The sequence below is a fragment of the Panulirus ornatus genome, chromosome 3, assembly GCF_036320965.1.
Source record: "Panulirus ornatus isolate Po-2019 chromosome 3, ASM3632096v1, whole genome shotgun sequence".
NCBI classification, from domain to species: Eukaryota; Metazoa; Arthropoda; class Malacostraca; order Decapoda; family Palinuridae; genus Panulirus; species Panulirus ornatus.
Genome location: NC_092226.1, coordinates 35,291,835 through 35,304,849, shown reverse-complemented (window position 1 = coordinate 35,304,849; position 13,015 = coordinate 35,291,835). Strand labels below are relative to the sequence as shown.

At 42.4% G+C, this 13,015-nt stretch overlaps 2 protein-coding genes across 2 annotated transcripts in view; one reads left to right on the top strand and one right to left on the bottom strand.

Annotated features, from left to right (window-relative positions):
* Positions 1-13,015, bottom strand: part of LOC139759478 (nucleolar pre-ribosomal-associated protein 1) — a 295,642-nt gene that overhangs the window by 57,228 nt on the left and 225,399 nt on the right. The window contains exon 13 of the mRNA XM_071681655.1: positions 10,774-10,972. Within this exon, the coding sequence (XP_071537756.1) occupies positions 10,774-10,972 (199 nt within the window). The remainder of the gene's footprint in view (positions 1-10,773; positions 10,973-13,015) is intronic.
* LOC139762069 (uncharacterized) overlaps positions 1-13,015 on the top strand; it is a 455,708-nt gene that overhangs the window by 319,631 nt on the left and 123,062 nt on the right. The gene's annotated exons all lie outside the window — the stretch shown is intronic.

Sequence of the window (13,015 nt, the reverse complement as noted above, 5' to 3'; positions counted from 1 at the left end):
ACCAGACTCACACCCAGATCTACTCTCCCATTTTTCAACAACTACACTGTAAGGAGGAGGAAGACAAATAACAATTGTCCATCAAACCATACCTTTCTCCAACACCACTGACACCAAAAAGCAGCTGACAGACAAAAACAACACCCAAGAAATACAGTTCATAAAAATATAAGTTCACAGTACCAATCACAACATAATCAAAATCTACACAACCACCCCAACACATGTAACCCCCCATCCCTCATAGGTAACTTTACTATGGATAATGACTCAGTGATAATTTTTCCCACAGTGCCTATAGTCATAGTGTCAAAGCTGCAGCTGCATAAGTAAACACCATGAAGAAACTGACCCTCACCAGCACACAGCTATACTGTCTGAAAAAGTAAGATTATTAGTGAAAGAGAAGAGAGAGGCATTTGGAAGATTTTTGCAGGGAAATAATGCAAATGACTGGGAGATGTATTAAAGAAAGAGAGAGGAGGTCAAGAGAAGGGTACAAGAAGTGAAAAAGAGGGCAAATGAGAGTTGGGGTGAAAGAGCATCATTAAATTTTAGGGAGAATATAAAGATGTTTTGGAAGGTAAATAAAGTGCGTAAGACAAGGAAACAAATGGGAACATCAGAGAAGGGGGCTAATGGGGATGTGATAACAAGTAGTGGTGATGTGAAAAGTAGATGGAGTGAGTATTTTGAAGGTTTGTTAAATGTGTTTGATGATAGAGTGGCAGATATAGGGTGTTTTGGTCGAGGTGGTGTGCGATGTGAGAGGGTATGGGAGAATGATTTGGTAAACAGAGAAGAGGTAGTAAAAGCTTTGACGAAGATGAAAGCCAGCAAGGCAGCAGATTTGGATGGTATTGCAGTGGAATATATTAAAAAAGGGGGTGACTGTACTGTTGACTGGTTGGTAATGTTATTTAATGTATGTATGACTCATGGTGAGGTGCCTGAGGATTGGTGGAATGCTTGCATAGTGCCATTGTACAAAGGTAGCGCAAGGAAACAGACGAAAGAATGGCCCAACCAACCCACATACACATATATATACATACACGTCCACACACGCAAATATACATACCTATACATCTCAATGTATACATATATATACACACACAGACATATACATATATACACATGTACATAATTCATACTATCTGCCTTTATTCATTCCCATCGCTACCCCGCCACACATGAAATAACAACCCCCTCCCCCCTCATGTGCACGAGGTAGCGCTAGTAAAAGACAACAAAGGCCACATTCGTTCTCACTCAGTCTCTAGCTGTCATGTAATAATACACCGAAACCACAGCTCCCTTTCCACATCCAGGCCCCACAGAACTTTCCATGGTTTACCCCAGATGCTTCATGTGCCCTGTATCAATCCATTGACAGCACGTTGACCCCGGTATACTACATTGTTCCTATTCACTATTCCTTGCACGCCTTCACCCTCCTGCATGTTCAGGCCCCGATCACTCAAAATCTTTTTCACTCCATCTTTCCACCTCCAATTTGGTCTCCCACTTCTCCTCGTTCCCTCCACCTCTGACACATATATCCTCTTGGTCAATCTTTCCTTACTCATTCTCTTCATGTGACCAAACCATTTCAAAACACCCTCTTCTGCTCTCTCAACCACACTCTTTTTATTACCACACATCTCTCTTATCCTATTATTACTCACTCAATCAAACCATCTCACACCACATATTGTCCTCAGACATCTCATTTCCAGCACATCCACCCTCCTGCGCACATCTCCATCCATAGCCAACGCCTCGCAACCATATAACATTGTTGGAAACACTATTCCGCCAAACATACCCATTTTTGCTTTCCAAGATAATGTTCTTGACTTCCACATATTCTTCAACGCTCCCAGAACTTTCGCCCCCTCCCTCACCCTATGATTCACTTCCACTTCCATGGTTCCATCCGCTGCCAGATCCACTCCCAGATATCTAAAACACTTCACTTCCTCCAGTTTTTCTCCACTCAAACTTACTCACAATTGACTTGTCCCTCAAACCTGCTGTACCTAATAACCTTGCTCTTATTCACATTTACTGTCAGCTTTCTTCTTTCGCACACTTTACCAAACCCAATCACCAGCTTCTGCAGTTTCTCACACGAATCACCTACCAGCGCTGTATCATCAGCGAACAACAACTGACTCACCTCCCAAGCTCTCTCATCCACAACAGACTTCATACTTGCCCCTCTTTCCAAAACTCTTGCATTCACCTCCCTAACAACCTCATCCATAAATAAATTAAAAAAACCATGGAGACATTACACACCCCTGCCGCAAACCTACATTCACTGAGAACCAATCACTTTCCTCTCTTCCTACACATACACATGCCTTACATCCTCGATAAAAACTTTTCACTGCTTCTAACAACTTGCCTCCCACACCATGTATTCTTAATATCTTCCACAGGGCATCTCTATCAACTCTGTCATATGCCTTCTCCAGATCCATAAATGCCACATACAAATCCATTTGCTTTTCTAAGTATTTCTCACATACATTCTTCAAAGCAAACACCTGATCCACACATCCTCTACCACTTCTGAAACCACGCTGCTCTTCCCCAATTTGATGCTGTCTACATGCCTTCACCCTCTCAATCAATACCCTCCCATATAATTTCCCAGGAATACTTTTGTTCAACAAACTTATACCTCTGTAATTTGAGCACTCACTTTTATCCTCTTTCCCTTTGTACAATGGCACTATGCAAGCACAGGGCATCTCTATCAACTCTGTCATATGCCTTCTCCAGATCCATAAATGCCACATACAAATCCATTTGCTTTTCTAAGTATTTCTCACATACATTCTTCAAAGCAAACACCTGATCCACACATCCTCTACCACTTCTGAAACCACACTGCTCTTCCCCAATTTGATGCTGTCTACATGCCTTCACCCTCTCAATCAATACCCTCCCAAATAATTTCCCAGGAATACTTTTGTTCAACAAACTTATACCTCTGTAATTTGAGCACTCACTTTTATCCTCTTTCCCTTTGTACAATGGCACTATGCAAGCATTCCACCAATCCTCAGGCACCCTCACAGTTGGGTTGAGGGTCAAGTCAATTGGGAGGTAAGTTTGAATGGAGAAAAACTGGAGGAAGTGAAGTGTTTTAGATATCTTGGAGCAGATTTGGCAGTGGATGGAACCACGGAAGCAGAAGTGAATAATAGGGTGGGGGAGGGGGTGAAAATTCTGGGAGCCTTGAAGAATGTGTGGAAGTTGAGAACATTATCTCAGAAAGCAAAAATGGGTATGTTTGAAGGAATAGTGGTTCTAACAATGTTGTATGGTTGCGAGGCGTGGGCTATGGATAGAGTTGTGCGCAGGAGGGTGGATGTGCTGGAAATGAGATGTTTCAGGACAATATGTGGTGTGAGGTGGTTTGATCAAGTACGTAATAATAGGGTAAGAGAGATGTGTGGTAATAAAAAGAGTGTGGTTGAGAGAGCAGAAGAGGGTGTTTTGAAATGGTTTGGTCACATGAAGAGAATGAGTGAGGAAAGATTGACAAAGAGGATATATTTGTCAGAGGTGGAGGGAACGAGGAGAAGTGGGAGACCAAATTGGAGGTGGAAAGATGGAGTGAAAAAGATTTTGAGTGATCGGGGCCTGAACATGCAGGAGGGTGAAAGGCGTGCAAGGAATAGAGTGAAATGGAACGATGTGGTATACTGGGGTCGACGTGCTGTCAATGGATTGAACCAGGGCATGTGAAGCGTCTGGGGTAAACCATGGAAAGTTCTGTAGGGCCTGGATGTGGAAAGGGAGCCGTGGTTTCGGTGCATTATTACATGACAGCTAGAGACTGAGTGTGAACAAATGGGGCTTTTGTTGTCTTTCCCTAGTGCTACCTCGCACACATGAGGGGGGAGGGGTCGTTATTTAATGTGTGGCGGGGTGGCGATGGGAATGAATAGACAGACACTATGAATTATGTACATGTGTATATATGTATATGTCTGTGTGTATATATATATGTATACGTTGAGATGTATAGGTATGTATATTTGCGTGTGTGGACGTGTATGTATATACATGTGTATGTGGGTGGGTTGGGCCATTCTTTCATCTGTTTCCTTGCGTTACCTCGCTAACGCAGGAGACAGTGACAAAGCAAATAAATGAAATAAATAAGTGTTTTAGATATCTGGAAGTGGATCTGGCAGCGGATGGAACCATGGAGGCGGAAGTGAATCATAGGGAGGGGGAGGGGGCGAAAATCCTGGGAGCTTTGAAGAATGTGTGGAAGTCGAGAACATTATCTCGGAAAGCAAAAATGGGTATGTTTGAAGGAATAGTGGTTCCAACAATGTTGTATGGTTGCGAGGCGTGGGCTATGGATAGAGTTGTGCGCAGGAGGGTGGATGTGCTGGAAATGAGATGTTTGAGGACAATGTGTGGTGTGAGGTGGTTTGATCGAGTAAGTAATGTAAGGGTAAGAGAGATGTGTGGAAAAAAAAATAGCGTGGTTGAGAGAGCAGAAGAGGGTGTTTTGAAATGGTTTGGGCACATGGAGAGAATGAGTAGGTGAGGGGAGTGGGCGAAGAATGGAATGTATTTTGGGAAGCAGTGATGGCTTACGCGCAAAAGATGCTTGTGCATGAGAAGCGTGGGAGGTGGGCAGATTAGAAAGGGTAGTGAGTGGTGGGATGAAGTAAGATTATTAGTGAAAGAGAAGAGAGAGGCATTTGGACAATTTTTGCAGAGAAATAATGCAAATGAGTGGGAGATGTATTAAAAAGAGGCAGGAGGTCAAGAGAAAGGTGCAAGAGGTGGAAAAGAGGGCAAATGAGAGTTAGGGTGAGAGTGTATCATTAAATTTTAGGGAGAATAAAAAGATGTTTTGGAAGGAGGTAAATAAAGTGCATAAGACAAGGGAGCAAATGGGACCTTCAGTGAAGGGGATAAATGGGGAGGTGACAACAAGTAATGGTAATGTGAGGAGATGTAGTGAGAATTTTTAGGTTTGTTGAATGCGTTTGATGATAGAGTGGCAGATATAGGGTGTTTTGGTCGAGGTGGTGTGCAAAGTGAGAGGGTTAGGGAAAATGATTTGGTAAACAGAGAAGAGGTAGTTAAAGCTTTGCGGAAGATGAAAGCCAGCAAGGCAGCAGGTTTGGATGATACTGCAGTAGAATTTATTAAAAAAGGGTATGACTGTATTGTTGACTGGTTGGTAAGGTTATTTAATGTATGTATGTCTTATTGTGAGGTGCCTGAGGATTGGCAGAATGATTGCATAGTGCCATTGTACAAAGGCAAAGGGGATAAAAGTGAGCCCTCAAATTACAGAGGTATAAGTTTGTTGAGTATTCCTGGGAAATTATACGGGAGGGTATTGATTGAGAGGGTAAAGACAAGTACAGAGCATCAGACTGGGGAAGAGCAGTGTGGTTTCAGAAGTGGTAGAGGATGTATGGATCAGGTGTTTGCTTTGAAGAATGTATGTGAGAAATACTTAGAAAAGCAAATGGATTTGTATGTAGCATTTATGGATCTGGAGAAGGCATATGATAGAGTTGACAGAGATGCTCTGTGGAAGGTACTAAGAATATATGGTGTGGGAGGCAAGTTGTTAAAAGCAGTGAAAAGTTTTTATCGAGGATGTAAGCATGTGTACGTGTAGGAAGAGAGGAAAGTGATTGGTTCTCAGTGAATGTAGGTTTGTGGCAGGGGTGTGTGATGTATCCATGGTTGTTTAATTTGTTTATGGATGGGGTTGTTAGGGAGGTGAATGCAAGAGTTTTGGAAAGAGGGGCAACTATGAAGTCTGTTGGGGATGAGAGAGCTTGGATGTGTGGATCAGGTGTTTGCTTTGAAGAATGTATGTGAGAAATACTTAGAAAAGCAAATGGATTTGTATGTAGCATTTATGGATCTGGAGAAGGCATATGATAGAGTTGATAGAGATGCTCTGTGGAAGGTATTAAGAATATATGGTGAGGGAGGCAAGTTGTTAGAAGCAGTGAAAAGTTTTTATCGGAGATATAAGGCATGTGTACATGTAGGAAGAGAGGAAAGTGATTGGTTCTCAGTGAATGTAGGTTTGCGGCAGGGGTGTGTGATGTCTCCATGGTTGTTTAATTTGTTTATGGATGGGGTTGTTAGGGAGGTGAATGCAAGAGTTTTGGAAAGAGGGGCAAGTATGCAGTCTGTTGTGGATGAGAGAGCTTGGGAAGTGAGTCAGTTGTTGTTCGCTGATGATACAGCGCTGGTGGCTGATTCATGTGAGAAACTGCAGAAGCTGGTGACTGAGTTTGGTAAAGTGTGTGAACGAAGAAAGTTGAAAGTAAATGTGAATAAGAGCATGGTTATTAGGTACAGTAGGGTTGAGGGTCAAGTCAATTGGGAGGTAAGTTTGAATGGAGAAAAACTGGAGGAAGTGATGTGTTTTAGATATCTGGGAGTGGATTTGGCAGCAGATGGAACCATGGAAGTGGAAGTGAATCATAGGGTGGGGGAGGGGGCGAAAATTCTGGGAGCCTTGAAGAATTTGTGGAAGTTGAGAACATTATCTCGGAGAGTAAAAATGGGCATGTTTGAAGGAATAGTGGTTCCAACAATGTTGTATGGTTGCGAGGCATGGGCTATGGATAGAGTTGTGTGCAGGAGGGTGGATGTGCTGGAAATGAGATGTCTGAGGACAATATGTGGTGTGTGGTGGTTTGATCGAGTAAGTAGTAATAGGGTAAGAGAGATGTGTGGTAATAAAAAGAGTATGGTTGAGAGAGCAAAAGAGGGTGTTTTGAAATAGTTTGGTCACATGGAGAGAATGAGTGAGGAAAGATTGACCAAGAGGATATATGTGTCAGAGGTGGAGAGAACGAGGAGAAGTGGGAGACCTAATTGGGGGTGGAAAGATGGAGTGAAAAAGATTTTGAGTGATCGGGGCCTGAACATGCAGGAGGGTGAAAGGCGTGCAAGGAATAGAGTGAATTGGAACGATGTGGTATACCGGGGTCGACATGCTATCAATGGATTGAACCAGGGCATGTGAAGCATCTGGGGTAAACCATGGAAAGTTGTGTGGGGCCTGGATGTGGAAAGGAAGCTGTGGTTTCGGTGTATTATTACATGACAGCTAAAGACTGAGTGTGAACAAATGGGGCCTTTGTTGTCTTTTCATAGCACTACCTCGCACACATGAGGGGGGAGGGGGTTGTTATTTCATGTGTGGCAGGGTGGTGATGGGAATGAATAAAGGCAGACAGTATGAATTATGTACATGTGTATATATGTATATGTCTGTGTGTGTATATATATGTATACATTGAGATGTATAGGTATGTATATTTGCGTGTGTGGACGTGTATATATATACATGTGTATGTGGGTGTGTTGGGTCATTCTTTTGTCTGTTTCCTTGTGCTACCTCGCTAACGCGAGGGACAGCGACAAAGCAAAATAAATAAATAAATAAGTATTTCATGCCAGGAATAAGTGTGGCAAATACTAAGGAAAAATAAGAAACATTAATTACCCAGAGAAGGTGAAGCAATCCAGCTAAAATTAAGCATTTCAAAAAATTTTGCAGTTCCAAGGAAGCTACAAAATCTGCAACTCTACTGCTACTGAATATCACCTCCCTACCCAACAAAACTGAGGAGCTAGGTATCAACACCAAGTCAGTTCACGGCCAGATCACAGGAATAACAGAGGCCTGGTAGATTACTCCTGAAACTTGTATCTTGAGTGACTACATTCTCTTCTACCACCTTTGCATATCAGAGCATGGGAAGGTGGGGCACTCTTGCCTCAGACTTATGTCAAGCCCAGCTGACAGTTAATATGCCTGAACACCAGACTGAGACCATCATTTACTGCATGGTTTACCACCCACATGCCGACTGGGGAGGCACTTGTAGAACATATTACCAACAAATAATATACTTTGGAAAAGGTACCCTTGCTCCAAGCTTGTGATATATGGGGATTTCAATGAGACAAACACCACCATCCTCCAAGAACAACTACATTTATCTTAGATTGTTCACTTTCCCATGCACAGTCAAAACACTTGACCTGATTCTTACCAACATGGATGACCACTACCTACTACCTGAGCTTCTCCCCCCCCCACCTTCCTCTTGGACACAGTACTCATTTATCATTGTTGTGGTCCCTCACCTCTATCATCTCCTAATACAGGTAGGCAGACACCAAAACTTAATGGCCACTTACTGACTCAACCAAGCAAAGTTCAGCAGGCTGGCATCATGTCATTAATGGACTGAGGTGGCCAGCGAAGATGATGCTAAAATCATGTGGGAGAAGTATCATAAAACCCGTAGCCAGGTGTACCAACATTTCTTTTCCCAAAAGACAGTAACACTACACCCATGCAACAGCAAAACTGAGAATTCAACAGTCACAACAATGACATCTACAAGCAACTTTGCAACAAAGTGCAATGCGAAGTACAAGCTACAGAGAAGGCCTATTACCCAAACAAGGTACAGTATTTAAAGCAGGCCAACATCAGACAGTGGTATGATAGAATAAAGGAAATAACTGGCTGTGACAAGTAAAGGCTCTCCCCTTTCCCATCTGTAGATCAACTTAGCAATGGGGAGACCACACACCAAATCAACAATCACTTTTTCAGTATTTGCCAATGATTATCACAACTCAACCTAAGCTCCCTCCCACCATATCTACCAACCCCATCTCCCCTGTACAAAGTAGAATATCAAGTAGCAAAGAGCCTTTAGTGCCTTAAAACTATATGCTCAACTACACCCATAGATCTTTCAGTGAAACTTTACAATGAATTCTCCCATAAATTAGCTACACTGCTAACTGCCATAATTAATGCTTCACTCAAGCAATCTAAATGCCCCACAGCTTAGAAGACACCACAGGTCACTCCACTAACTAAATTCACTAACCAGTCTATTAACTGCTTACAACCTGTTATAATCACATCAATCCCCAGTCTGATTTGTGAAAGTTTTGTGTCTGACTGGGCCTATGCTGACACTGCTGATTCAGTAGGTTCTCAGCAGTTTGGAAACATGAAGTCTTCCTACACCACTCACTGTCTTGTCAGCCTCTAAGACTTTGTATACCACAAAGTGGAGATACACAAAACTTTGGTGGAACCTACCTTCATAGACCTCACTAAGGCTTTTGACTTGGTAAACCAGAACATCATCATAAAGAAAGCTTTTGACCTGGGACTATGTGGGTGTCCTGTCTCGTGACTGAACCAAACCTGATTCGGGGAGGCCACATTGGCATCACTACCCCTAAAATGCAGTGCACCAGAAGGTACTAAGATGGGGCTGCTCTTCTCCCTCATCCTTGTCAATGATGCTCTGATGGACACAAACTACTGCTGGAAGTAAGTAGATGACTCCATCTTTGGCATCACTATCAACAACTCTCCTGAATTTACTGCCATTCAGCACACCATCAAAGACCTTCAGGAATGGACTATAGCTAACGATGTCACCATCAATCACACCAAAGACTGTGATGAAGCACACCTACCTACATGCAGACAGCATCCTGTCTCCTGACATCACATTAGGCCCTGATATCCTCTATGTAGTCAGAGCCTTCAAACTTCTTGGTGCCACAACAGACCAGTTTAAACTGGAAGAGTCATGTCACCAACATCATCAAAACTTCCTCATACTGTCAGTACCTTCTCCACCAACTAAAATAACTAGGTGTCCTACCAAGAGAGCTCAGGAATGTCTACATCATCTCCATACTACCTAAGCACCTATGCCTCCCCAACTACAAGGTCCTCCTCATGAACAGCTACAGAGAGCTTTTTACCTCCTATACTCCTCCACATCCTTAAGATATGCTCCTTCTCTCAATTGCTTTGCATCTCATCTTGACACAACTTCCTCAATTAACTCAGACCTGGAAAGAACATCTCATTGGGGAAGACAAAATCTGGTTAAGGTTAAAGTCTTCAAGACCCAATTTCTGCTCATCTTTCTATCGAGAATTCATCACAACTTTCCTCTCCACTTTGACAGATCTGTAATTCCACCTCTAGACTCAATGAACATACTTGGTATTACCGTAACATCCACATTATCTTAACCTCCACACTATCTTGGAAATCCCACGTTATGGAAATAGCTAAGTTTGCTATACAGAAAGTGGGAGTCCTATTTAGATGTTGAAATTTCTTTTCTTTTGAACAGATGCTCCATTTATATGAAAGACATCCATCCTTGTATGGATGGAATACTGCTCTCATGTCTTGGGTGGTTCTAAGTCCTTACTTGATGGACTCGAGTCAAAAGCATTCCAACTCATCAACTCTCCAAGGCTAACTTCAAAACTTAACTTGCTTGCCCTACGCTGTAATATTGGTTAAATTTCCCTCTTCCATTGGTAATACTTTGGTTTTGCTACTTGTGTGATCCCACCATTACCTAGGCCATGCAATACTCTGCAAGCTTCTATTTCTCATGATTACTGTGCTGCCATTGGCAACTCAAGGGTGGGCCATTTTAATAACTGTTTCTTTCCTGATATCTCAAAGCTTTGGCACTCTCTACCCTCCAGGCACTTTTTAACAGACAAGCTTTTCACTTCCTCCAAAATCTGTAAGTACTTTTCCTTGCCTTTTTTTTTTCCTTTGCAGCATGTCCTGACCTCCAACTTAAAAAAGAAAAAAATAAGTATGAAATATTCAAAAGACATTTAAGATCAAAACGGTGGAACTGTATAGAATGAAAAGGTAGCAGAACTTACTTTGTACAACTTAAAAACAGGGCGGATGAATAGATAGTTCAACACTGGCCGGTACATGGGATGTTCAGGATGTGAGAGAAGTCGTGAAGCATGAATCACAAAATGAGTAGAAAGAGCAGGAAGAGGCCGTTGCTCTCCTTCAAAGGCACAGCTGACCACTCCCACCAACCATAACCAAGGTAACTTTAATCGATGAAGTCTGGGAGATACAAAATTCAAGAGATGGTAACTCAAATATCAGGTAAATAGTATCACAAATACATAACTGGACATGAAAACAAATTAGATGACTTATCAAACACAACAAGAAATTAATCATATACTTAAATTCATGATTATATTTAATTGCTGTTTACCGCATCAAGCAAGGTAACACCAGGAAACACAAGAAGAATGACCCATCCACTAATATATATACATAAACACCCATAAAGGCATATATATATATATATATATATATATATATATATATATATATATATAGGCATGTGTACGTGTAGGAAGAGAGGAAAGTGATTGGTTCTCAGTGAATGCAGGTTTGCGGCAGGGGTGTGTGATGTCTCCATGGTTGTTTAATTTGCTTATGGATGGGGTTGTTAGGGAGGTGAATGCAAGAGTTTTGGAAAGAGGGGCAAGTATGAAGTCTGTTGGGGATGAGAGAGCTTGGGAAGTGAGTCAGTTGTTGTTCGCTGATGATACAGCGCTGGTCGCTGGTTCATGTGAGAAACTGCAGAAGCTGGTGACTGAGTTTGGTAAAGTGTGTGAAAGAAGAAAGTTAAGAGTAAATGTGAATAAGAGCAAGGTTATTAGGTACAGTAGGGTTGAGGGTCAAGTCAATTGGGAGGTAAGTTTGAATGGAGAAAAACTGGAGGAAGTAAAGTGTTTTAGATATCTGGGAGTGGATCTGGCAGCGGATGGAACCATGGAAGCGGAAGTGGATCATAGGGTGGGGGAGGGGGTGAAAATCCTGGGAGCCTTGAAGAATGTGTGGAAGTCGAGAACATTATCTCGGAATGCAAAAATGGGTATGTTTGAAGGATTAGTGGTTCCAACAATGTTGTATGGTTGCGAGGCGTGGGCTATGGATAGAGTTGTGCGCAGGAGGATGGATGTCCTGGAAATGAGATGTTTGAGGACAATGTGTGGTGTGAGGTGGTTTGATCGAGTAAGTAACGTAAGGGTAAGAGAGATGTGTGGAAATAAAAAGAGTGTGGTTGGGAGAGCAGAAGAGGGTGTTTTGAAATGGTTTGGGCACATGGAGAGAATGAGTGAGGAAAGATTGACCAAGAGGATATATGTGTCGGAGGTGGAGGGAACGAGGAGAAGTGGAAGACCAAATTGGAGGTGGAAAGATGGAGTGAAAAAGATTTTGTGTGATCGGGGCCTGAACATGCAGGAGGGTGAAAGGAGGGCAAGGAATAGAGTGAATTGGATCGATGTGGTATACCGGGGTTGATGTGCTGTCAGTGGATTGAATCAGGGCATGTGAAGCGTCTGGGGTAAACCATGGAAAGCTGTGTAGGTATGTATATTTGCGTGTGTGGACGTATGTATATACATGTGTATGGGGGTGGGTTGGGCCATTTCTTTCGTCTGTTTCCTTGCGCTACCTCACAAACGCGGGAGACAGCGACAAAGTATAATAAAAAATATATATATATATATATATATATATATATATATATATATATATATATATATATATATATACACACACACAGACATATACATATATGCACATGTACATACTCACACGCCCCGCCACACACAAAATAGCATCCCTCCACATGTGTGCGAGGTAGCACCACAAACAGGCATAAAAGTCCACATTCGTTCACACTCAGTCTCTAGCTCTCACATGTAGTACACCAAAACCATGCTCCCTTTCCACATCCAGGCCCCAACAAAACTTTCCATGGTTTACCCCAGAGGCTTCACATGCCCTATTCAATCCATTGACAACAAGTCCACCCTGGTATATCACATCGTTCCAATTCACTCTATTCCTTGCACGCCTTTCACCCTCCTCTATGTTCAGGCCCCTATCACTCAAAATCTTTTTCACTCCATTATCCACCTCCAATTTGGTCTTCCGCTTCTCCTCATTCCCTCCACCTCTGACACATATATCCTCTTGGTCAATCTTTCCTCACTCATTCTCTCCATGTGACCAAACCATTTCAATACACCCTCCTCGGCTCTCTCAACCACACTCTTTTTATTACCACACATCTCTCTCACC